We start from the raw sequence: 24412 nt of genomic DNA, 5'->3' as shown, positions 1-24412 counted from the left end.
TATACCACTTCAGTGCCTTCAAATATCCTCGTTCACAGTCATCAATTAACAAGCTTACTGTTAATTTCTGTGAATGAGACCAGGAGAAGCTGTTTAACGTCAGCGAGGCTTTTCAGGTCTAAGTTTAGCCGACCTGACCCACCAACAGCAGAGAGACGACCAAAGTGACAAAAACCCCTTTGACGTGGGAGCAAACTTTCTCCACTGCCCGACTATTGGTCGGCCGCTGATCCCATTCAGATGTTGCCAGGGAGAGCGAGCCTACACCCTCATCACACACACACACACACACACACACACACACACACACACACACACACTCCCTCCTCTGGTATTTTGTTAATTCCCACAGGAATGTATAGATTCTCTATTTGGGACATGAACGTGACATGAAAGTTGAGCTGATTAAGGCACTGAACTGAACTGATTGTTGTTTTCACGTTCATATCTGAGCATCACATCTCCCTAAATAATGTGAACATAAGATGGAAAATGTGAAAAATAACCTATTGTGACTTTTGATTGACGTGCTGCTCAGCATGTGATAAATATCCTGGTATTTTCTGAATCACAGCATATTTTTTAAAATGTGCTGCTGCTCGAATAAGATGCTAATAATTAATAATAACATCTGAAAGTGAAATTTGAGTTTATTCAACAGATATTTAGCATAAAATATGTCCAAGGTTAGTTTGCCGATGTGTTTTTAAAACACTTCATTACAATAAAAGTGTACTACAAGTATGTGTAAATAGACCAAACAGCACATAAAGGCATGTAAAATAATATCACATGTTCAAAAATAATGGACCATAAGAAAGAAATGACCACCTGTCTACTCAGTACTAGTTAGCTCAGTTAGCTTTGCAGCTAGCAGGGTGTTTACTCTGCCAGATGGCAGCTAGCTGGTTAGCATGCTAACTTCAACAGATATCTGCAACGATACATCAGGACAGCTTATTCAATTTTTTGAATGTTGTCAACTAAAATTCTGACATATTGTCACTTACAAATGATGAGCAAACAGTTCTCCATAACAACTCATTTTAATTGTGTTACTGTGAGTACATCTTGACGTTGACACTTGTGTTTTTTTGGTTGCAGGTCTGTAAATTTTCACAGAATATTTTTACACTCTGATGCAGAGCGTCTGCACATCCTGCCGACCCTTCACCAATTTGGATATATGTAATTCTAACTTCACGGCGTCTTAATTTAAGCACGGTGAAAACATTTAACGTGTTCAAAGTTGCAGTGAAGGAAACATTCAAGCCTCTGAGAGAGCCCGACAGCAGACAGGATCCAAGTGTCACTGAGGGCATCCACAGAATCCATCCACAGTCTTTGGAGGCTGCTGTGTGTGGGTGGTGTGTGTGTGTGTGTGTGTGTGTGTGTGTGGAGGAGGGGGGGGTTGTGGGTCAGGGTGACTGAGGTGTAAGATCTCATAACTCCCACACATGTTCGACCAATCACGGGAGCCTGAGGGGGCAGGAAGCCGGTAGGACACTTGGACACTAATGCACACATGACACAGGACGGAGCAGAGAGAGTCGGGAAACTTTCCCTCAGGATCACTGGAGAGATTTCACCTGAGCCTGAGACAGGAAACAAGCCGCCGATCGTCTCTCTGAGGTAACGTGCTCTGAGGGTGCAGAGTTTCACTGAGCTGGAACTTAAAACCAGACTGTCAGGCCGACTTTGTTCTTCTGGAGGTGTTCTTACTCGCAGGCAGTGGTGGAAGATCTTGAGTGTCAGTCTAAGAACTCTCTGCAACAGCTTCTGAATGCAAAAATATGCTTAAAGTTTAAAATGTAAATGTCCTCACTGTGCAGAGTAGCTGCTTTTACTGTGTTATGTCATTATAGAATATCATATGTTCCTGTTTTGATCACATGTAAGAGCGTTTTAATGTTGTGGTTCGTCTATGTGGAGACAGTTGTATGTACTTTGTGTACTGCTGGGTAGATCAGCAGTAACACTGCTGTGTCAGAGTGTACACCTGTAAGTTTACACTCATGTACAAACTAACCTCACCTGTGACTTGTTGTGTCGTATAGATACAGTCAAGTATTTCCCTCTCAACCATGATGGTGGTAAAAGTATGAAGCTGCAGTACAAGTGTGTCAGAATTGTCCTGAAGTATAATTACTTAAAAAGGCTTATAATTAATCAGTTGAGTTGGTATTTTATAATCAAGTAAACAACACATTTTAAAAGATTTCTATACACTCAATGTTTGATCTGTTTTATATTCAGTACATCTGTCTGTGAGTGCTATTCTCTCTCTGCAGGAGGACACTTCAGTCATTTAGTTGTTGGTGTTTTCAATACAAAATGTAACTGTAACTATAGAGAAAAATGAATGTGGAGGAGTAAAACTGTGTAAAGTGTAAAGTAGCATCAAATGGAAATACTCAGGAAAAGTATAAGAATGTCAAAATTGTCTTAATACTTCAGTAATTCATCAAGTCGGACAGTGAAGAGGGAAACAGCAGTGTTGCTGACAGGAGTGATGCATCATGGGAAGAGTGGCGTCCATCACTGTTTGATAGACAGATCCGGGTTTGTCCTGGAAGACTGAATGAGTCTTATGTCAGGTGTCACTCAGCGATGGATTGTAACTAAGTACATTTACTTATGTACATTTCCTGAATGATATTTGAAAGTACTTTCACCTAAAAATACAAGTATTTCCATTTTCTTCTACTTTTTACTTCTACTTTTACTCTGCTACATGTGTTTGGCAACTTTGGTTACTAGTTGCTTTGCCGATTGCCTCAAAGTCAAAGTTTTTATCTTAAAACACAGTCTGATCAAAAAAAAAAAAAAAAATCAAAATGCTGGTTTAGATAATCAAAGACAAAAAAAGGCTGAATATTGTTCAGGCCAATTAGCAACTGAACTCTCGTATAGAGTAAATACATATAAGTTGATGTATGCAGCCTATAATTTACTATTTATTAACTTAACTTACTTTTAATTTGGGTGATTTTAGCACAATATCTTTATTTTTAATTTGTACTTTTTACAACACTGGTGTCACTTTTGTACCAGTGAGTTTATTTCTTTGTTGTCACAACTCAAGCACAGCTGTTGATTTGCACGTCTTCACGTTATCAACCAGACCGCCTCACATGTGTCATCTCCTCCACCCGCGGCCTCTGTACCAGGACTTCAGGACAAGTGGCGGCCTTTATGTGTGGGAGTGTGTGTGTGTTTTGATCCTCCAGTATTGGCTGTCAACATGGCGAGTGTCGAGGAAGAGAGACTCGGACAGCTGGCCGCCCTCAGTGGAAAGCATGCGGCTGCTCCTCTGCGTGCTATTAATACTCACCTTTGCCAGCCTCACTACTGGTGTCTGTTCATTCACGCCCGGCCGCGGCAAATACCACCGCATTAAAACACCGATTATGATATTTCTGTTTCTGCTGTAGCTGATCTGACATGGGCTTTTATTTTATCTGAGGAGGCATTTTTTGGCTCAAAATGTTTAAACCTGCTCTCGTCTCCCCCTTCAGGCGGTTAAAGGAATTACACAAACACCATGTGCTCCATCATACGCCGCGTCGTTGTGGTTACATGTCCCGTCTTCTCTGACAAACCATGTTCGCTGGGGGAAACTATTAAAAAGAGACAACAACAAAACACATTGAAAAAAATATATATATCAAAAGACACTAAACACTCGACAGTAGAGGTCAGCTCTGCGGATCACTGCTGCAGTCAAGTTGATAGATAGGAGTGAAGATAAATCCACAAAATTCTCGCGTCAGTAAAAGTTTCCGGATCAGAACAGAATCCAATGTGACTCTGGGGGTCCAGAAGGTCTAGAACAGGAGTCCTCCCCTCCTCAGTGTCAACTTGTGGTTTAAATGTCTTTATTTGTGTTAAAGAAAATCTAAAAACTCATGTGCGTGCGGTTTTTCAAAATAAAACTCCTCTGCTTCTTTCATGTTTTATTGAAACGGATGTGAAATCCCCCCTTAAAACCTTCTCCAGTTTTAGGCTATAGATATCCCAGGTTCCCAGATGATGACTTTATTAATCATCTCATCCAGCGAATACAAAGCTACTAAATAGATTTCCCATCAACCTCGGCTGCAATTTGTGTTTGAGGCCAGTTGGCAAATGTTAGCACGGCTAAACTAAGATGTAGTGCATGGTAACGTTATACCTGCTAAACATCAACATGGTAACATTGTCACTGTGAGCATGTTAGCATGCTGACGTTAGCATTTAGCTCAAAGCCCCACTGTGACTAATAATAGTCTCTCAGAGCAGCTAGCCTGGCTTTGACTCAACAGGAATTTCAACCATTCAAAGGCCAAAATTATGACATAACAACATTTATTGAGCAATATATCACCATCCAATAGGAGAAGAGGCTGTTATTAAATATATACAGGCCTCTGAAGTACTCCAGTTTACGCTTCATGTGACTTCTTACCCCCAGATGTTCATTCTTCCCACATGACTCCCACAGATCCAATATATTTCTGTATGTGCTGATGTGTGTGTTTTGTTCACCCTCTCGTAGATGCACCCCGACAGTGACAGAGAAATGGCCATACCCAGGATGTTCGACTCCAACACGCCGTTCGTCATCGTGACCGCAGGATCCGAACTCTCTTTCCCTGGCAAAGAGGACGACAGCCAAGGGTGTGAGGAGGAGAAGGACTCGCTGGTCCAGGCCATCGCCCCCCATCTGAGTCGGGTGATGCAGCTCGGCACTGCCAAACACGTGTTCGCGGAGGGGCCCGAGGCGTCCGAGGAGGACGCCTGCGTTTCTATAGTCGCACAGGCCGAGAGTAAGACGCAGGGGTAGTTTCCACTGATGCTATATATAATGAAAAAGACCACATGGTGGAATTTGTGGGGAAAACTTCTTTTTGATTGGCATGTTTTTATTTTTCTACTGGTCCGGCTGCTAGCCTTATTTTTGTAACATCAATCTTCTCATCCAACTCTCTGACAGAAGGATAATAAACATATGCTGCGGTTTCTTTAAAAATCATAAGACTCTGATTGTGATTGCTTCTCTGTTCCAGGAGAAGACTTCCAGGAGTTCAGCCCCACCAACACACAGGGTCCTTACCCAAGAGCTCAGCTGCTGAAAAAGCTCAGGTACCTCCAAATGTTCACAACACGCCGCCATCAGCAGGTCTCAGCTGAAACACAACTCATGCCATCAGAAGAATTAGAGCCAAGAAGCTACAACAACACTAAATATCTGCACATATGGGCTTGAAGTTGTTGAAGAAGTAGTCAATTTCAGAGTGTATTGATCCTTAAACCAGTAAAGTGTCTGTTTCCTTAACGTGACATTTATCTTCTTGCAGGTCTCTCAACAAGGAAGCTGTCCTGATGAGCGACACCGAGGACGAGGACTCTAACGTGGACCATCACCACCTCTCGAGGAAACAACGCAGGAAAACCAGGAGACAGAACCAGGAGGGAGGGCAGGAACCTCCCATCATCCGCGGCCTGTGGGTGCAGGAGATTGATTGGCTGAAATCAGCTGACAAAGAGATGACATCATCTGCTGAGATCATCCCGCCTCCTCCTCAGTTTACAGACTCCTGCGGTGTTGGAGGGCTGCAGTCCTGCAGCTGTGCAGATGTGTGCGAGTGTGTCTCAGAGTCTCGGTCAGAGGACCCGGACCGATCCGACACAGACACGTCCAGCTCTGACAGCAGAGGAGGATCAGACTCTGACTGTGAATCTATTCGCACTCACGAGAGCGACTCGGACTCGTCGTGCGGCGGAGAGGACGACGCACAAGCACCAGATACTTTTGGAGTTGAAGCCAGAGCGTCAGATCTGACCTTTGACCTGATGCTCGTGTCTGGATTTAACTCCTCCTCTCACGCTGAGTGGGATTCAGACTCATCAGGGTGTGTTCAAAGCATGCTGGGAATTTCTGACTCCACCTACACCCCCAGTAGTGTGAATTCATCTCAGTGTGACTTTGGTTTCGATGATCTGAGTGACACTGACACAGTGGTGGACGTCCTCAGAGGGAGAGTGACGAGGATGTCGAGGCTGTACGCTTCATCCTTCTTCAGAGATTTGATCAAACAGTCTGTGAACGACTGGAAGGGCAGCAGACCGCTCAGTGAAGGGCTCTTATTTCATCATGTAAGACTTGGTTCACATTTTAAAGGAGAAGTTCATCCAAAAATAAAAGTGCAGTCATTGTCTCCTCGCCCCCAAACTGAAGGAAAGTCAAAGGTTAAAGCAGAGTTAAATGTAGAGTTTTCTCCTGTGTAAGCGTTGTGGATGTGTAGAGCAGAGTCAAACAAAATGAATTTTGAAACGTATTGCAGCAGAGACTTAAAAAAAAAAAAATCATCTTTCTGGCCAGAAGCTACATTTTCACCAAGTAATTACATATGTTAACATCCAGCAGTGTTAGCGCTCATTATTTAACCCTGCCTCTTAAAAATGACCTTTATGTTCACATTATTTGCAACAATAGACATGATTTGACCCAGATTGATTTTCTATAAATGAATTGTTTGTGTGTTTTTTTTTTGCCATAATATCAGATCTTGCAAAACAATATCCTCTTAGAGCGAGTTCAGTGTTTTATGTCTCTGTTGAGGCTCCTGGTTGAGGTTAAAGGAACCTCAGCAGTCACGTAATTAGCATCAACAACAACCCTGATAGGCTGCTTTTTGCTCATTCTGGCGCCGTGAGACAAAGTGAACTCTGTTACCGCCAGACTACAGAGCAGCTTCTGTCCTCAGACTGTCCGTTCATCCAGCGACAGGCTTTAATAATAACGTAAAAAACCACGTAGAGGGTTTTGTGCACCATCCTTCCACTCCGGCCACCTCCTTTTGACTGTGGTCAGACAAATGTAGTCATCCAGCACTTACGTTTGTCAGCGCAATCTAATTTAGACAGATATTCGGTACTATAGAGAACGTGGAGTCGAATTTCTGGGTAGTTCCTCAGCAGCTAAATGCTCCAACTTTGTCAGTCTGCCAGTAGATGCTGAGCAGAGCTTTTCGGATCCTATGCACTGAACCAAAACAGTAAAGTGTCAGCTGAAAGATTAAAATGCTTTGTAGACAAATTCCAGAATCGGAATCGGGTGACTGTCTCTGGGTTCCTCACCACGAACATCCTCTTTCACCTTGCACAGCATCGTCAGATTAACTGTTTGTATGAAAGTTTAACTAAAGCAGCTTTAGGTAACGTACAAGCGCCTCTGACCTCAGACAGGAAACACCTGCCGTCACATCTCTGATCGAGCTCCTCTTTCTCTCGGCCTGTCAGTCATTTTATGTTTGCAATGTTTTCTTTTGTTTTCCCGCAGCAGCTCCAGCCCAGCCGCCGTCAGTACAGGGAGGGAGAGGAGTACTGCGTCCTTCACCACATCCAGAACGGCTCATACGGTGACGTGTTCTGTGTTCGGGACAAAAGGACTGGATTCAAATGTGCTGCCAAGAGGGTGAGCCAAGAAACACTGAGTCACTCTTTTAAAGCCCAGATATGCACCACCCAGAGATTATCTTACAATGACTCAGTAAAAAAAAAAAAAGTAAGTGAAGTGTTATTCAGCGCTTTGTCGTCCGGTGGTCGCAGATTCCTCTGAGTCACTTCAGCAGCGAGGAGGTGAGCACGTGGAGCGCTCTCAACTCTCCTCGTGTCGTCGAGCTCTTCGGGGCTGTGAGGGACGGACTCAACATCGTGCTCTTCATGGACCTGAAGCCAGGTGAACTTTCTTTAACAATAAATAACACACGTTGAAAATAGTCCTATACATTAATGTCTTCGTCCAAACCTCCTCAGCGTGTCTGGCCCAGCTTCTCAAAGAGATGACCTCCCTCCCCGAGGATTTGGCCCTGCATTACCTCCATCAGTCACTGGGGGCGCTGGAACACCTGCACCGCAGAAAGGTCCTTCACCTGGATGTCAAAGGTACAGTCTGGGTCGGTCTGGGTGGGTCTGGGTGTTTATTCGATTCGTGGAGTTTACAGCATCTGGACGTTTCAGGTCAGGTCAGTCATGTTTGTGCAGGCTACATGTTGGTTAACATGTAACAGATTTTAGCAGCTTTCAGCTCTTTGTTTTGGTTTTAGTCCGTCTGCCAATGTTTGGTGAGTGTGGTCCTAGTTTATGTCAGTGTGTCTCGCTTAATTAGCACCAGTTGGCCCTTGAACCTCCCATCAGTGGCATTTCGGCTGACTGAGCATGAGAAATTAATTTTCTATTCAAGCTGGGAACCGACTTTTGTGCGCTTCAGATTTTCAACTTTTTGGGCTTTGAACCAGTTTATTCTTCGTCAAAATGCTCCAGCTGTTTTAAGTTATTTGCACAAACCGGACTGAAAAAAGTGAGCATTTTCTCAGAAGTTGGTGGAGACCAAATCAGAGCAAAAAAATAAAATAAAGAAAGTAAATATTGGATTTATATTTGTTTGCTAGTAATTAGAATGCTAATGTAGCTCCATGTTTGCTGTTTACTCTCCCATTTCAACTTTACTACTTAAAAATAATGTTGTTTTGTGTTTAAAGCTTTTTCTGCTGCCCCCAAGTGGCCAAAACATGATTTAACGCAGCTTTAAGTTCCGTTCTGCTTCCTCCTCAGTAAATGTCAGAGGACATGCTGTAATTTCTATGCCGCTGTATTTATTTGACAGATATAATTACGAGCTACTTTGTAGATTAAGATCTAAAGAGAACTTAATCCAGTTTGATAATCCTGTTAAACAACACGCTTTTTCTACATACTATGCAGAATTTCTGTGTTGAGCAGATTTTTTTAAGAGGAGCTGAACTAAAAGAAAATGGAGGTGATGAAAATGTATGTCAAAAATGGAGGGCTAAAAATAGACGTGAAATGATGATGCCATGTGAAATTGTGAGATGATGAAAACAGAGCCATGTTTTATCATTTCCCTCATCTTACATCCATCATTCACAACATAAGTTTTACATTTATCATTTAAAGAAAGTGGCGTCGAGCACGGACGTAATGACAAAATGTCAGCTGCATGTGATCAAACCGACAGACAGACGACAGTGAAGCCTGTAGCTGCAGGTTCTTCTGTCAGTCAGCATCCTCTGTGTTGGTATCTAATCCTAAACTGACATCTCACCCCTAAACCCTCCAGTAATCCATGCTGAGAGGATTGAGTGGGAAGGGGTTCGCTCACATTAGGCCCCTCCATTGTCCTCACCGTGAGGGATTTCACTCAGCCAGACTCAGACTCTTCGTCTTCACGAAGAATATGCGCTTTATTTTTGAAGATGTCACCTCCAGACAGGAGCTTCAGAGGCTTCGGCCTCCTGTGTGCCCGTCAGTCTGACAGCCTCTGACAGCCTCCGATTTCTCAGTCAACGGTTTCATAATGAGCTCCAAATGAAAACAAGCTGTCTCTCTAAATCCTGTGTGTTGATTTTATTCCAGTTGACAATGTGCTGCTGTCTGCAGACTGCAGAGACACATTCCTCTGTGACTTTGGTCTCTCAGAGACTCTGGATGATGACGGGTGGAGCACGAAGGCTTTCAGGGGTGAGTTGAGTTTAAAGAGTCAGCAAGAAATAGAGAATAAATTACTTTTGGTTGCACAAATTCACTTAAAACATACAACAAGTATCTTTTAACTGGTTATGAAATAAATGCATCTAAATGACCTACAAAAGCAAACAATGCTACTGTATTAGAGAGAAGTTTCTATATAGTTATTCTTATTGCCACCAAGTTATTGTTTCACTTTTACCAAAGAAATATTTCACCACAATAGTTTCACTTTGACTCAAGTTTGACCTTTGGGTCCTTTTCACAACACTGCCGTGTTAAATTACAGTGGAACACAGTGACAGAATAGAGGAAGTAACCCCTATATTTGGAAACCAGCTGATGGTCAAGTTCAAATAAAAGACAAAGAAATTAAAATGAATTCACCGTTCGTCTGTGGGTGTAGGAGCTGCCTTCCCCGGCACGGAGACCCACATGGCCCCCGAGGTGGCCCGAGGAGATCAGCTCTGCTCCAAGGCGGATGTGTGGAGCAGCTGCTGCATGTTGCTGCACATGCTCAACGGATGCCAGCCGTGGATCCGCTACTACTCCCATCCACTGTGTCTCCAGGTGACGGCCTTTAATTGAACCTGACTGGAAAGTTGCATAACAAACTGCTTTTAGGTTTTTCTCACGTTTCTGTTCATCTGTTTGTCAGATTGTCAACGAGCCTCCACCTCTGTGGGAGGTGCCGTCCAACTGCAACAACTTCACGGCCAAAGTGTTCAGAGCCGGACTCAAGAAAGACCCAGAGAGACGAGCGTCGGCCAAGGAGCTCAGGAGGAAAACCACCAAGGCCCTCAGAGCAGGTCGATGGGTTACCTATTCAAGAATCACCTCATAATGTAGAAAATAACATATAGATGTGTCGTTGCTTTAAATAATGTAAGAGGCAGCAATTAAAATCAGTTGGGACCCAGGATCGACCCCTGAGGTACTCCATATGTAGTTTTGGCCTTTAAAGAGACGAGATTGCCTGATAAATCAAAGAATTGTCAGTTTTTCAGGTGAAAACATTTGACCCAGCATACCTTACTCTTGTTGTGATACATGAGGACTAAAAGTGAACATTTTCTCCACAGTTGGAGGTCTGAGTCCCTGGTCTATCAAAAGTGCCTGTGAGAAGCTGCACCGTGGCAGGAGCCAGACTGAAGACATGAAGATCAACACGACTAAACCATCAGCTGCTGTCTCAGCACCAGCGATGTACTGGGTGAGCCCCTGGAGGACTACAGCGGTGGATGAGGACAGCAATGACTTGGGAGAAGGTGACTCAGACCAAGACTCTGAAGTAGAGATGGATTCATTAACCAGAGAATGGGAGTCCCAGCTGAAATCCCTGCAGGGTGATGACACTGTCAACTGGGACACCTGGTCTGACTCAGATGTGGATATATACATGGGAGAGGAGGAGTATAATCAGGAGAAGTGGCTGAAAACTGACGGAGACTATGAGGGGGACTGGGAGGAAGAGGGAGATGAAGAAGAGGAGGAAGAGGAGGAGGAGGAGGAGGAGGAAGAGGAGTGGGACTCCTCCATGTCTACAGAGTATCTCCGGGCTCTCAGAGGTCATTTCCCTCTGCTGCAGAAAGGTCAGCAGGCAAATGACGAATCATGGGGATCAGAGCCAGAGCTGGAATACCTCCGAGACGGTGAGTCAGGCGAACAGCTCAGTGGCAGGAACACACTCTGTTTACCAATTTGTTGACAAAAAACATGTCCACTCATTTTATTTCATCTCGTGAATTTATATGGTGACTGTACTGAAGTAAGCGTTTCCTCTCTGTTGCATCAATTGTTGCATTCAACACGGTGAAGAAGATGTTCAGAGAGTTTTTTTTCCAGTCTGTCTTAAAAGTGCACTCCCATGTTTTTGTGTATAAGGAGCCAGAGTCCCCCAACAGATTTTACCTTTTCAGAGTGAGCCCTGTGGCCTGGAGCCTGGTTCATTTATAATTTACGGACTAATAGTATAAATACGTGTTGTCTCTTGTTAGATGTAGCTGTAGGCACCACGATCCAGACTCCGTCCCCTGAGCCTCGAGACGACCCTCCGTCCTGTTTCAGCTGCTCGGACACGTCGCAGATAGATGCTTCAGAGAAGGTGAGTATCTATAGGTGTAGCTTTGTGTGCGCTCATTATATCAAATTTTTAAAAAAATTATCTTTCTTTTCAAGGACTCCGACCATTCGTCTGATGACCTGAGCTCCGGAGTCTTCTCCTCCTGCAACAGTCACACTGAGGGACACTTGGAGTGGTCGACCTCAGCGAATCAGCCGTCCTCGTACTGCTTCGAAGGTAAGACAGCAGGATTGTGTCGGCTTGTCACACGCTGGTTGACTTCTGTTTTCACCGTTATTATTTTCATCCCTCTGTCACTCCAGGTGTTGACATCTGGATTGAGAACGTGCAGGGCGAGTGTCTGAGGATTCGTGAGCGTCGGCAGGTCAAAGTGGGCCACGTCGCTATCGGGATTAGTGATCAGGTAAGAGACAGAAGACTGATGCTGAATGTTTGGATGCTCTCAGGTATTCAGTGGGTTTCAGTTTTCTTTTATTTTTCAATCTATTTTCATTTAAATGGAACCTTTAAAGAAAGGACTCTATCCTGAAACAAGAAGTATGAGACGTGTCACCGCAGCAGAACTGAGAAATGAAACCTGATTCATGAAACATCTGAATCCAAATGATTTGCAGACAGGATTACATTGCAGCCATGTCGAGCCAGCTGAGGCGATAATGCACCGATCCCAATAGTTTTGCAAAGTATGAATTGTTTAGACACCAAAACATGTAAATATGAGGCTTCTGACAATAACACCTTTAAGCACTTGTAATTACCAATTCATGTTGCCAGGTCCAGAATTCCCATTTAAGTGCAGTACTCGAGTAAACGTACTTAGTTACAGTCCACTAAAACAACGCCTGAGTTGTGGGACCCATATCGTGACTTAAAGAAACGAACATCTTTTCTCCATAAATAAAAGAAGTCGACTTTCTCAGCTGTGAAACACTGACTGATCTCAAGCAACCATAAAGAACTTTATCTAAATAAAATCTTCAAAAACTGTCAACTTTTGGAAGTGAATCTGAAACAAACTGATCAGAGAGTAAGCAGACATGACTCTGACTCTGACAGGTCACCTGGATACATGTCAGTCAGTGTTGAGGCTCCTCTGCATTGATCTCTCATCTGTCACTCAGATCTCAGGTAAAGCCTTCACTCTGGAGACTCTGGACAGGAAGACGGTGTCCTTCGAGCAGGAGATCAAGGAGTCTTGTCTGTGGCTGCGCTGCGTTCCTGCTCCGGACAGATGTCAGCGCTGGAGGTGGAGAGTCCGAGACGGAAAGCTGGAACTCAGAGAATGAGACATTTTTCAGATTTTCTTTGGTTGTTTTTTTGCACTAACTTACACACTGATTGATCCTGAGCCAGGTGGACATAAAGATGCGTACTCGTATCTGTGGATGTTGTGCTGCTGATTTGACTGATTTTGCGGGATGAAAGTGTTTGTGGTAGAAAATGTGAGATTACTGTTATTTTAAAACTGACTTTATATTTATAAAGATGATCTGTCTGTATCAGCTCTTCAGTTTGTTATTAGTTATTTCTCTGTCGTGCCTGTATGGACAGTGTCAGTATACTGTACCTCTTTGTTTCCTCTGTGATCTGAGATCTAGAGTTCTCTGTCATGTTGTTTTTGAGCCTTTCAAGCTTCACAACAAGCTAAAAAACAATAAATAACTGTCTGAGCCGTGAAGTTTTGAATACTTGAATGTTACTGACCTTTTATATCTTAATAAATGACCTCCCCGGTGGTGAAGAAGCCGTTCTCTTGTTTGTTTTCTAAAGAAAAACTTTCACATATTCAGACCTGTTGGATGATTGTACTTGAACTTGGCACATGGTGTGTAGCTCATGAAAAAAAAAAAAAATATATAACTCAAGATACTTGGATTGTATTTGCACGATATAGTTTAACAGGGAAAATCTGACTGTTTATAATTGTAAATATAATAATAATAATAATAATATATACATGTATTGACTGTATGAAGTAAATTAACATAAAAGTTATGTTATATATAAGGATATATAAACAGACTGATATCAGCAGGTTCATATATGATGTAGTAATATAAATAATGTTAATATGTAAACATTAATTAAACAGAATTCATTATAATGTGTCATAATCTGTACATAATGTAATGTGTATGTATATATTCATCAAAATCATATATTTGCATAACAATGATGAATATAATAAACAGAACAGTATAATAAGCCTGTGTTTTCATGTTTTAATGGAGATATGAAATTATTCACATTTAAAATGGTTCATCAGGGCCTTAAATCTAAGGACAGTGAAGTCATTTCTGGGATTGTATATAGATAAAATGTCAATAAATAACATGTATTCCCCCTGCAGAGAGCTTCCAAACACACCTGCAGGCTTTGAGATGATATATGCAGAAAATACAGTTGGGCAGCGAAAAAAAACTGTCACAAAATACATATTAAAATGAATCAGTTGCTTTATTTTCTTTATTCTTCTGGCAGCAGCCTTGTGGTTCAGTTAGTTGTTGTAGTCGGTGGCTTGTTTGTTTTCTGCTTATTGAGATGTGGAATGATTTGTTTGAGGAATGCGGGGCACTCCAGCAGCTCCTGCTAAAGCAAATATTTAACATGGCCGACCACATTTTCACAGTCCCAACGGCATGTCTTTCCCCGACAACATCACACTTCTCTCATGTCTACAACGTGAGTCTTTATGTGGTGATTAGAACAGTCGATCATTCTGGCCCGAAACAGAACACGACAAGAATCAGCTTGACGTCATTTCCTCGGTCTGGAAATGGATCTTTAGGGCTTTTCATTCTGCATTTTCTCAGCCCAGGGCTATCCTAAGCCTTCTCACACACAAATTGTTAACCCAGATTTACACTAACCCCAAGGCTGTACAAACCACACTGCACTTCTACTAGCTGCCCTGGCACCCTTTAGACATGTGTTTAGTGGATTTTCAGGTGATAACTCAGCTCTGGGCCAGCAAGACCTGGGCTGAAATCGGCGTTACCCTACTTTAGAGCGTGCCTGGATTGTGCCAGTGTGAACAGTTTGCAGCCCGAGGCTGAGTGCAGTGTGAAAAGCACTTTGGTTGACTTTCAGAAATCCCCAAATGTCAACACATTACAATGTGAGAGGGCTTCTGCTCCTTTGAAACCGCTCATCGAACAAAAAATCAGGGGCAAGGACGGCAAGACTTATTCCAGTTATGGATTAAAACCAGTAAGAATCAACATCACAGTTAGGATTCTACCACTTTTGGAAGAAACCAACTCTACAGTGCTTCACATTATGGCTGCATGAACTTATTTCAGTTAAACACGTGGAGAAATTTGCTATCAATAAATTAAAAATGTCATCTTAAACGAAAAGAATCCTTGGGTCTCAGTTTGACTCTGTCCGTATTGATAAATCAGGCCTGTGGTCTGTTTTGATTTTGTTTTCTCTGAATCCTAAATGTTGTTTTCACAGCCATGTAATACTGTGAGCCTGTGTGGCTCCAACACGTGGCTGAGATGAACTGCGCTTGGTGTTTTGTTACCAACTTGGATGCGAGTGCATGTGGAGTGTGTGTTAAATTTGTTCTGTGGGTATCGATGTATGTGTGGTTTTTATATTAGTTTTGAAATATATCAATAAAAAAATAATATTAAAAAAAAAAGGAGGGAATTCACCGCTTTATTATGTTGTCATAAACTACTTCATAATAGCCACAGACCGCAGCACACTCTTGTGGTTTCACATGCTGAAACTGGCACTGGGGATTTCCTCTCACTCAGCCACAGCAGCATCAGCGAGGTCCAACCCTGGAAGCCATGAGTGATCCTGTTCAACCTCAGCGGTGATGGGGTGCGGTTGAAGTCATGTTTGTCAGGCTCCTCCACACCACACTGGGAAAACCACTGACACGGGAAAGGGACAGTTGGCACAAAGTTGGATTTTCACTTCTGTCTCATGTGTCAATGAATGAGATCAAGCCAGAGCCATGAAACAAACAACAGCCACTGGGCACATCTGTCCACATACTTTTGGCTCCTCTGCACATATTATTGAGAATCATTCCTCTATCGATAACATGTATATTGGTTAAACTGGAGTAATGATCACAATCAGCACACCAGGTCCAGTCAGTCCTGTTGTCCACTGTAGCTGAAACTTGAATAAACTTGTGAGCGGTTCACTTCCTCGACATTTTGTGCTATGTGCACGCACGACGACCCGCTGACGCTGTGATTGGACGAGAGGACGACGGAGGCGGGTCATTGGTTGCACCATCCGCGCTGTGATTGGATCAGACACGGTAGTGGGAAGTGGCCGTACGCCGGTGTCTCCCTGGTTGCGCAAGACGCCATTTTGGAGTGACAGTGAAAGATAACGGAACGATCGAGAAGCTGTCTTTTCTAGAGGTAATAACCCGCACAAACGCGCCGTTTCTCGTCCTAAAATGTGATAACGTGTGAAGTGACTGCCGCTCAGCACGAACCGCCCGCTTTCTGCGGCGTTTGGCATGACGTCACGGTGTTCTCTCTTTACTGTGACGCGGCATTTTGCTAACGGCAGCACCGTTAGCTCGCTCCCGACAGCGGTTCATATAACGGACCCATCAAAGAGCTGTCAGTGTGGGTTTTAACTGAATACTGGACGGAAATCTCACCGATGTTTTATACAGCATGCCAGGGTTGGATGGTTAATGATGCGTCGCCGTGTATTATTAACAGCGGAGCTCTTTTCATCGTTAAAATCGCGAAATTGTCTCCCGCTATCAGCGAGGAGCTGCAAGCTAGCAAGCTAACTAGCTGAAGCATCCGCCCTTAGTAGCTAAAGCTAGCGGTAATCGGCTTCGAGCAGTAGTAACCAGCGAACGGCACCCAACTTCGGCTAGTAACCTGTGTATAATGATCCGCGATTCCACACTTACAGGGCACTTTTACTTTACATTACACCCTCACGGACACTAAGTTGCACATTTGTTGGGTTTTCGGCCTCTTGTTAAGGTCGTGGTGTTGTTGGCTGGAGAGCTAGCGTCTTGTGACGGCTCAGTCATAGAGTAATATTATCCCTGCCGCTATTGCATAGGGATGGAGTTTGCCAGCTGGAGCAGGCCTTTCTTATCTGGCGATCAGTCAGCTTTTCTGTTTAACAATCGAGCTCCCTCAGGACACATGTTTTTATCTTGACTGTTAAGGAACATCAGAGGATTTTAAGTGAACCTTGTGCGATGATATCGCAGGAAAACGTTTGGTAATGGTTGATGTTGTTGACGGCTTGATCAGACTGGTAATGTAAAGACCATAGACCGAAACCTCTGCGTTTAACCATTAGCTTAAGCAAACATCACACTTGTGTTCCCACCATGGAGCCTTTTACTCGACCACATAAACTGCTGCCATCAGCCTGATTTGTGTTTTCACTTGTGAAACAATACAACATTGTATGAATTGTACCTGCATGCTTACCTTATCTGAAACACTATACATCCTAACCCTGTTTCTGTCTCTGCTCTGACAGCTTTGCCACCATGGGGAATGTATTTGCAAGCTTATTCAAGGGCCTTTTTGGCAAAAAAGAGATGAGGATTCTTATGGTCGGCCTCGATGCTGCTGGAAAAACAACCATCCTATATAAACTGAAGCTTGGAGAGATAGTCACCACCATTCCCACCATTGGTATGGATATCCACTTAATAATCTGTTGTCTTTACTGTGTTGTCACCAGTTTTACAACTGAGTATTGTCTGAATGTTATTCATTGTTACTACCTGTTATTCATTAAACAAAAGAAGACAAAGTTCTCCAATCTTAAATAGGGGTGGACTGATTATTAGCCTGGTGGATAATCTGAGCCGATATTCAGGATTTTTCTGATTATCGGTATCCATTTTTTCTGTCAGAGTGACGATATGTTAATCATGATGAAACATCCTCTTGCACAATGTCCCGCCCACTACTCTATGTGATTGGTAACACATCATGATTAATAGTCTACAAATAAGAAGAAAATAGGAGTCTGCCAAGGAATTAGTTACTACTCAACAAAATAAATGTAGCGGAGAGGAGGAGTAAAGTCGCAGAAAATGAAAATACTCAAGTAAAGTACCTTTAAATTGTGGTAAGTTCTACTTTGTTCATTGACAGCAAGATTTTAATTTTTACTGCAAATGAGTATTGGTTCCAAATATTGAATATCAGTCTCCTTGGTTTCTAATAATCTGTTTTGGTCTTGCCCCTGAAAAAAGCCATAATGGCTGACCCCCAATCTTAAATGTTGAACATCTGAACATCATCAGCTGTACTTCGATTAAGGAGATCAAGCTGGTCATCTATTGATCACTGGATTAGTGGTTTGATCCCCGTCATCTCTTACTGTGTCCTTGGGTTGCTCCCGAGCCACGAGGGATGCACAGGCCCATGCATTTCTAATTGCCTAGATAAATGGGAAGGTTTCATCAGAGGGGATACATGGCGTAAAAGCCTATGTCAAATCAAATATGCAGATCATTTAAATCAGATTTCCATGCCGGATGAAGCGAGGCCAGTGAGATGGAAACAAGTTTGGTCACCCTTAATGGGGACCAGCCAAAAGGTGAAGAGGGTGAGAACTTTACCCAAATGAACTGTGATCTAAAGTGGGCTACTATCTGGTCAAAAAACATACACAAGATTAGGAATCTGATCTGAAGTTAATTCTCAGATAATTTGCAGATTATTTTCTTGATTAATGGATTAGCTAAATGGTCTGTAAAATGGTGAAAAATGTCCATCAGTGTTTCCAAAAGTCCAAGAAAGGATAAGTAGTAAATATTCACATCTAAGAAGCTAGAATCAGGGAATTTGACTCAAACTGATTAATCATTTATCAGAACAGTTGGCAATTAATTAAATGGTTGACCACTAATTGATTGTTTAATCATTACAGAGATTTGATGACGGCTTTCAGTTCAGACAGTTTGTAGTGATGGATTGTTGGATAGTGTCAGACATCAAAACTTGAATTGTGTCATTTACTGACGTGTACATGTTTCTCTCCTCTGTCTAGGTTTTAATGTTGAAACTGTAGAATACAAGAACATCAGCTTCACAGTGTGGGATGTGGGCGGTCAGGACAAAATCAGGCCGCTGTGGCGCCACTACTTCCAGAACACTCAAGGTGAGGAGGACTTTATCTGAGCTGGCAGGGGTGTCAGTGAACATTACTGCCTATAGGTGGCCTCATTGGTGCATAAAAGATGATCTTTAACTAGTCAAGCAGTGACTCATCCCCTATTGTTCAATTCTCAAAGGGCTTTTGTGTCACTCCTCTACTATTTCCTGAAATTGAATTAATCAGAATATGTGAAAGCACTGTGGGCTGATACTCACCTAGCATGTCCTGATGATGCAGCCTGCAGGTGAATTCTTAATTGAACTGGTGTTTTGTTACAGCTACTGTCCACAATTCTTTTGTGTTTCCAGCCGCTCCCACAGACCCCTTCAGTCCTGTTTTAGCTCCTCTTTTTTTCTCTTGCGTGCAGCTGACAAACATCTAGCTGCAGCAAACATCATCATCCACATACCGGGCATCCAAGTGTGAAATTGAACGTGTGAATCATTTTGGTAAAAACAGTTTGTTACTGTGGCATTAATCAAAAAATCCCATGAGTGTTCCCAAAGCAGCATGTCTTACTAATGTGGTGTTTTCTTGGTTCAGCACACAAATGCAGACTCACTGACTTGTGGACTGTAAAATACCACTATCCTCTACCCTCAGGATTTTAAGCCCAGAGATTTGGGACCAACTAAAGGGGCCCAAAATAAATCTGAGGCATTACAATATGATTAAAAGGGATAATACAAGATAAAGGTTATTTTTTTCTGACCTCTTTCTAAGTTTTCTGGAGAAATACTGCATACTTTCAACACTTCAGGCCTTTAAAAAATCCTTCAAATATTTTGAATCTAAAGCATCGTGCCCTTGCAGTAAGTAACCTACTGCTAAACACTACTATGAGAAAAAAACACCTCCATTTGATAAAAATGTTGTAAGCATGTGATAAGAGGAGAGGATACCTTCAAATGTTGGATTCACCAAACATGAATAAAACTCTGACACAAGTCTATTGAATTGGACAAGTGCATGCTGCTATTTTTTCAGTGGATTCACCAAACAGTTGTTGACCCCAATTTTAAGAGGTGATCTTGTCCCTGAAAGACTAAACTTGAACTTTTAAAGACGAGTGCGGAGTAAATGAGATGCTTTTATATTCTCTGGCAGTGGTTCACACTTTAGAGATTTGAAACCACACATATAACACTGTTTGGTTAACCTGATGCTGGATGAAAAAAGACAACACAGTGGTATTAGATGTCATGCTCTCAGTGAGCATTGATAGCTTAGTTATAGTATTATCTGCTCACATCAGAGGGTCTAATGGAACCCTGCCTCATCAGAGCAGCAACCAGAGCAAGTGCAAGCTCTTTACTGGCTCTATATGACAACTTGATCCATCGTCACACAGATACAGAGATCACCTGTTTGCGTGTTCAGTAAGCTGCAGAGACGATGAAACATTAACCAAACATGCTAGCTCATAAATCAGGAAGTGTAGGAACACTGGATTGACATGTCTTCAGCCATGAGGAATTCAAATCTGCCCTGTACCCTCAGTCGTCCTCGTCTTTTTCCTCACGTTTTATGGCTCTGTTGTCAAACATTTACACAGAATCACACGAGGCAAAAGCTGCAGCTGCGTTGCTCTGTTTCAGTTACACTGCCAGTCACTAATGTCAGAGCAGGTTTCTTCATGGACGGAACTCACTCTGTGACGCCAGAGAAATCCGCAAGTTAAAAACAAGAACATTTCCTTGTAGTTTGACGGGCTGTGTTTTAAAAGAACAAAATGTCCTCTTTCTCAAAATGCTGCTTTTACATCATTTAGAAGAGGATGACAGCACTAAGTAATACATTCAGCTGCATTCTAAAGTAGTCGGATGCCAATATTCAAGTGTTTTCAGCTGTCAGTTTGATGTTCACACTCAGCACACCTGCAGAAGTGACACATTTTGAGTTTATTTTTAAATTGGCTGTTTTCAACACTTGACAGCAGTGTAGGCAGCGTGATAGCTGAACTGTGTACTTGACTTTCAGCTCTTCACATTGAAATATCCAGGATCAGTTCCATTAAAACTTTATGTTAGACTCACCAGAGAGTCCACAGCCATGAAAGCAAAGAAAAATAAAACCACAACAATGCAACGTCACATATGTAGGTTCTGAGCAGTGTTTTCTGAGCCTGGCTGAGTACCGAGAGCAGCTCTTCCAGGCTGGTTAAAGCCCTGATGATGCTGCTCTCTGACTCAGTGAAGACACATAAAGTTATACATGAGATGGTTCAGAAGTCCTTCACATGTCGGAACACCAGAGGACTCAAACAGCTGACACGTTGTGCTCTGTGCCATGTGGGACTGAGATAAAAGGTCAAAACTCTGAGATTTCTAATCTCTAAATTATGATTTCTAATCTTAAAATGTAGATTTTGTTTTTGAATGTATATTTACGATGTAATTTCATAACTGACTTTCTATCTCACAGTTAAGATTTTTAGGTCATAATTTCCAATCATCTAAAAAAAAAAAAAAGACCTTTTATCTTGTTTCTTTTTTGATCCCATAATAACAAATATGTCTTCAAACTCACAATTTCTGCTATTGATCTAATTTTTACTTCATGTCTTATGATTTCACCTTTTACGTCTCATAATGTATGTACAAAAATAATGATGTGAAGTCTTAGTTTTCCATACTTTTCTTTCTCTTGTTTGTAGAAACGGGTTTCCACAGTGAAAACAAACGACACACTGGCGTAATCCTCACATAATCCTCAAAACTTAAATATTTAGATAACCACCATGTTAGAACCACAGAGTTCGGTGCTGCATCATCCTATATTAGGCTTTTGTCAGGTCAAAGAGAATTAGTAAGCAGCAGCAACAATTAGCTCCAAATTAATAATTAATCAAACTGATTCACAGCTTTTTGATCTGAGAGAGGAGGAAACACTTTGAAGCCAGAAGAAACAAACATGCACCAGACTTGTGTGAGGTGCTAACAGTGAGCTGTGCTTCCGTCTGCAGGGCTCATCTTCGTGGTGGACAGCAACGACAGGGAGAGAGTGAACGAGGCGAGGGAGGAGTTGGCCAGAATGCTCGCTGAGGACGAGCTCAGAGACGCCGTGCTGCTCGTTTTTGCAAATAAACAGGTGAGGTTACGTTTCAGATGTTGGTTTGAATTGTAAAACTGAGACTCTCGAGGATTCCATTTCCCTGTAGAGTGTGTATTATATTACATTATGTGTAGATACAGAGGTATCTGTGTTTGTTATAGGGTTGCAGCGGTATACCATGGTATAAAAAACTGACACTAATCATACTTTGTAGATGAACTACTACAGTATTGAATGCTACTGTATTGGTAGTAACAGTTAAATAAACAGTAGTCAAATACTTCCATGTTGCATTTATTTAGAATGTAATACTGTATTTGTTTATTTTAGTACTTATTGTGTAATATTATTAAACAGTGGTATTTTCTGAGATGGTTAACATACAGTAAATTCTCATGACCGTTGCAAAACTAGTTATTAACACGTCAAACATCAAACCTGCATCCTGACAGACGTTTTCTTCTCCTCCAGGATCTCCCCAACGCTATGAACGCTGCCGAGATCACAGACAAGCTGGGCCTGCACGCCCTCCGCCAGCGCAGCTGGTACATCCAGGCCACCTGCGCCACCAGCGGGGACGGCTTGTACGAGGGCCTGGACTGGCTCTCCAACCAGCTGAAGAACCAGAAATGATCCATTCCACCAGTTTTGTTTTTTGTTTGTTGTTTATTTTTTCTGTTTCAACACAGCGGCAGCACCGGACCCAGGCCCCTTCGCTCCCATCTAACCCGACCTCCAGCCCCAGCTCTTTCTTTCAAGAACTTCCTTCATTCCCTCCCTCCTGCTTTCTCCCCCTCGTCAGTACTCTTGGGGCTCTAGCCTGTGCTGCTTGTGTGTGCGTGTGCGTGTGGGCGTGCATGTGTGTGTGTGTACCTTGTGTGTTCAGCGAGTGTGTGTGGGTGTGAAGGCGTCTCTGTGTATGTTGGCTGGGATTGGGAGTAACCCTGGCGTGCCTTTTACACACCTCCTGTGGAATCAGCAGTCTGGTTTTCAAGCCCCTCTCTCCATCCACCAAACTCAGCCTCCGCCCCACTCAGCCTACCCCCACTCCAAGTCTTGCACGGCCCCCTTCTCCCCCACCCTTACTCTCCAGAGGAAGCATGGTTTTCATACGGCAAAGAAAGAGCAAGGGTGCAAGCTCTCCTCCCCCCCCTTCCTGTAGTATATATCTATGTTAACTAGAAATGTCCACCTGATGTAGACTGAATGCTAAATGTTCATTTTAACCTCATTTTGATTTTAAAACCTCAAACCCACCAGTAAGAGATTCAGTAAATTGCATCTTAACCTGTATCAGGTCGAAGCAAATCAAAAACAGAAAAAGAGGACAAAAAAAAAAAAAAAAAGCCCATCCTCGATCATTCTGGTGTCATTTGAAAATCATGCTGTTTGTTTTATTATTATTATATTGGAATATAACATATTATTCTTAGCAATGGTTCTCCAATGAACACTACCTTTCTCCCCCCACTAAGAGAGACCGTGAAGCACAAGGCAAGCCAACAATCTTAAAAAAAACAAAGATCAAAATTAGAATCTGCGATGATTATGCAAGTCTCAGCTTTTCAGATTCGTTTGGTAGCTGGAGTTTAATTCCCTCGGTATCAATTGACTGATCATCTACTTCCTGTAGGTCAAAAACAAAGGTGTTGGGCATTTCACAAACTGAGACAGGTGTCCTGATACATTCACAAGCTTCACATGTTATTCCTTTAAGAGATGTTACATGTGTTTTTTTTTTTTTTTTCTGTAACTAGTTTTAGCATTTCTATTTGTACTATGACTGCTGAACCAAATGCATTTGAGCAGTATGACAAATCCTGTATATGAAAGTAGTGTTTCCTCGAGGGCCTGAACTGATCTTGACTGAAGAGGTTTTCTCTCACAAACGGTTGGCAGTTTTATTTTGAAAATATGAAGGCATCCAGCTGTCTAATTTTCCTGGTTGGGATGAAGGATTGGCACCAAATATGAAGGCTTTTTAACTGTGAACAGCCCAGACATGGTGAAACAGTTTTCATGTCTGGTTGTTGACGGGCTACTGCACATTAGAGCACTGCTTACTTCATGACTGAACAGACCAACACAAAGAGCACTCGGTCGGTAGCTCGTCCGTGAGCTGGAAGGACTTGGCGGTAGACCTGTTAATGGGGAAGCGGTGTGCAGTTAACTGGTCGTGAGATTCAGCAGGCGTTCTCAGTGTTGAACCACGGGGGGTTAAGCTGGCACTTCTGTCAAGGATGATTGTAAATCTGTAAGTTCCCCTGTAAACTGTTTCCGTGGGGATTTCCTGAACACATTAATAAACATGATTTGATCCAACAGTTAGTGGTTCTGTGTCAGACTTTTATTGATCGCTGAGTGTGTTTTTAATTCTGCATGTTAAAGTCACATTTTCAGACACTTTGGTTATTTACAAATACCTGCAACGCTACTGACATTTCCATCAAACTCGGCTTTAGTGCTGTGAAGTAGCAGAAAATCAAAATACTTTTATTCTTCAGCTCAGCGACGAATCATTGAGGTGATTTTCAGGAAGTGCTGCAGACCAATAACGACATTGTGGTGATTTGCTGAAGGGCTTTTAGTGGTAATTAAGTGTCTGTGTATTAA

The 24412-nt window shown here is 42.5% G+C and overlaps 2 protein-coding genes and 1 long non-coding RNA gene across 6 annotated transcripts; 2 read left to right on the top strand and 1 right to left on the bottom strand.

Moving 5' to 3' along the window:
- Nucleotides 1-1490: 1490 nt before the first annotated feature.
- On the top strand, nucleotides 1491-13414 carry LOC119009268. Of its 2 annotated transcripts, XM_037080349.1 has the most exons (15): nucleotides 1491-1632; nucleotides 4538-4808; nucleotides 5049-5124; nucleotides 5340-6138; nucleotides 7325-7459; nucleotides 7594-7723; nucleotides 7801-7929; nucleotides 9421-9525; nucleotides 9938-10101; nucleotides 10190-10340; nucleotides 10614-11183; nucleotides 11529-11635; nucleotides 11710-11830; nucleotides 11917-12017; nucleotides 12736-13414. In XM_037080349.1, exons 2-15 carry the CDS (start codon nucleotides 4538-4540, stop codon nucleotides 12898-12900), a joined length of 3024 nt encoding a protein of 1007 aa, XP_036936244.1. In that variant the 5' UTR covers nucleotides 1491-1632; the 3' UTR covers nucleotides 12901-13414. The 2 variants fall into 2 exon arrangements, with proteins under 2 accessions (XP_036936244.1, XP_036936245.1); XM_037080350.1 differs by lacking the exon at nucleotides 1491-1632 and having other exon boundaries at nucleotides 4049-4808.
- On the bottom strand, nucleotides 2886-5356 carry LOC119009269. The gene is made up of 3 exons (XR_005071674.1): nucleotides 5096-5356; nucleotides 4572-4787; nucleotides 2886-3620 (listed from the first exon to the last, which is right to left on the bottom strand). It is a non-coding gene; the product is annotated as an uncharacterized LOC119009269 (long non-coding RNA).
- Nucleotides 13415-15866: 2452 nt separating the features above from the next.
- arf2b (ADP-ribosylation factor 2b) lies at nucleotides 15867-24127 on the top strand. Of its 3 annotated transcripts, none has more exons than XM_037081587.1 (5): nucleotides 15867-16008; nucleotides 17111-17268; nucleotides 18638-18748; nucleotides 21711-21835; nucleotides 22271-24127. In XM_037081587.1, exons 2-5 carry the CDS (start codon nucleotides 17121-17123, stop codon nucleotides 22430-22432), a joined length of 546 nt encoding a protein of 181 aa, XP_036937482.1. In that variant the 5' UTR covers nucleotides 15867-16008; nucleotides 17111-17120; the 3' UTR covers nucleotides 22433-24127. The 3 variants fall into 3 exon arrangements, with proteins under 3 accessions (XP_036937482.1, XP_036937484.1, XP_036937483.1); XM_037081589.1 differs by lacking the exon at nucleotides 15867-16008 and adding an exon at nucleotides 16079-16215; XM_037081588.1 differs by lacking the exon at nucleotides 15867-16008 and adding an exon at nucleotides 16090-16221.
- The last annotated feature ends 285 nt before the right edge of the window (nucleotides 24128-24412 follow it).

This window comes from Acanthopagrus latus, chromosome 20, assembly GCF_904848185.1.
Source record: "Acanthopagrus latus isolate v.2019 chromosome 20, fAcaLat1.1, whole genome shotgun sequence".
Taxonomy (NCBI): domain Eukaryota; kingdom Metazoa; phylum Chordata; class Actinopteri; order Spariformes; family Sparidae; genus Acanthopagrus; species Acanthopagrus latus.
This window is presented reverse-complemented; position numbering and strand designations above follow the sequence as displayed.

What these genes read in the sequence shown, in the direction of transcription:
- LOC119009268 (XM_037080349.1), top strand. Translation starts at nt 4,538, where the DNA reads ATGCACCCCGACAGTGACAGAGAAATGGCCATACCCAGGATGTTCGAC. An exon ending in CCCATCCACTGTGTCTCCAG is followed by an intron (nt 10,102 to 10,189) that starts GTGACGGCCTTT and finishes TCTGTTTGTCAG; the next exon opens with ATTGTCAACGAGCCTCCACC. An exon ending in CTATCGGGATTAGTGATCAG is followed by an intron (nt 12,018 to 12,735) that starts GTAAGAGACAGA and finishes TCTGTCACTCAG; the next exon opens with ATCTCAGGTAAAGCCTTCAC.
- arf2b (XM_037081587.1), top strand. Translation starts at nt 17,121, where the DNA reads ATGGGGAATGTATTTGCAAGCTTATTCAAGGGCCTTTTTGGCAAAAAA. An exon ending in CACCACCATTCCCACCATTG is followed by an intron (nt 17,269 to 18,637) that starts GTATGGATATCC and finishes TCCTCTGTCTAG; the next exon opens with GTTTTAATGTTGAAACTGTA. An exon ending in CTACTTCCAGAACACTCAAG is followed by an intron (nt 18,749 to 21,710) that starts GTGAGGAGGACT and finishes TTCCGTCTGCAG; the next exon opens with GGCTCATCTTCGTGGTGGAC.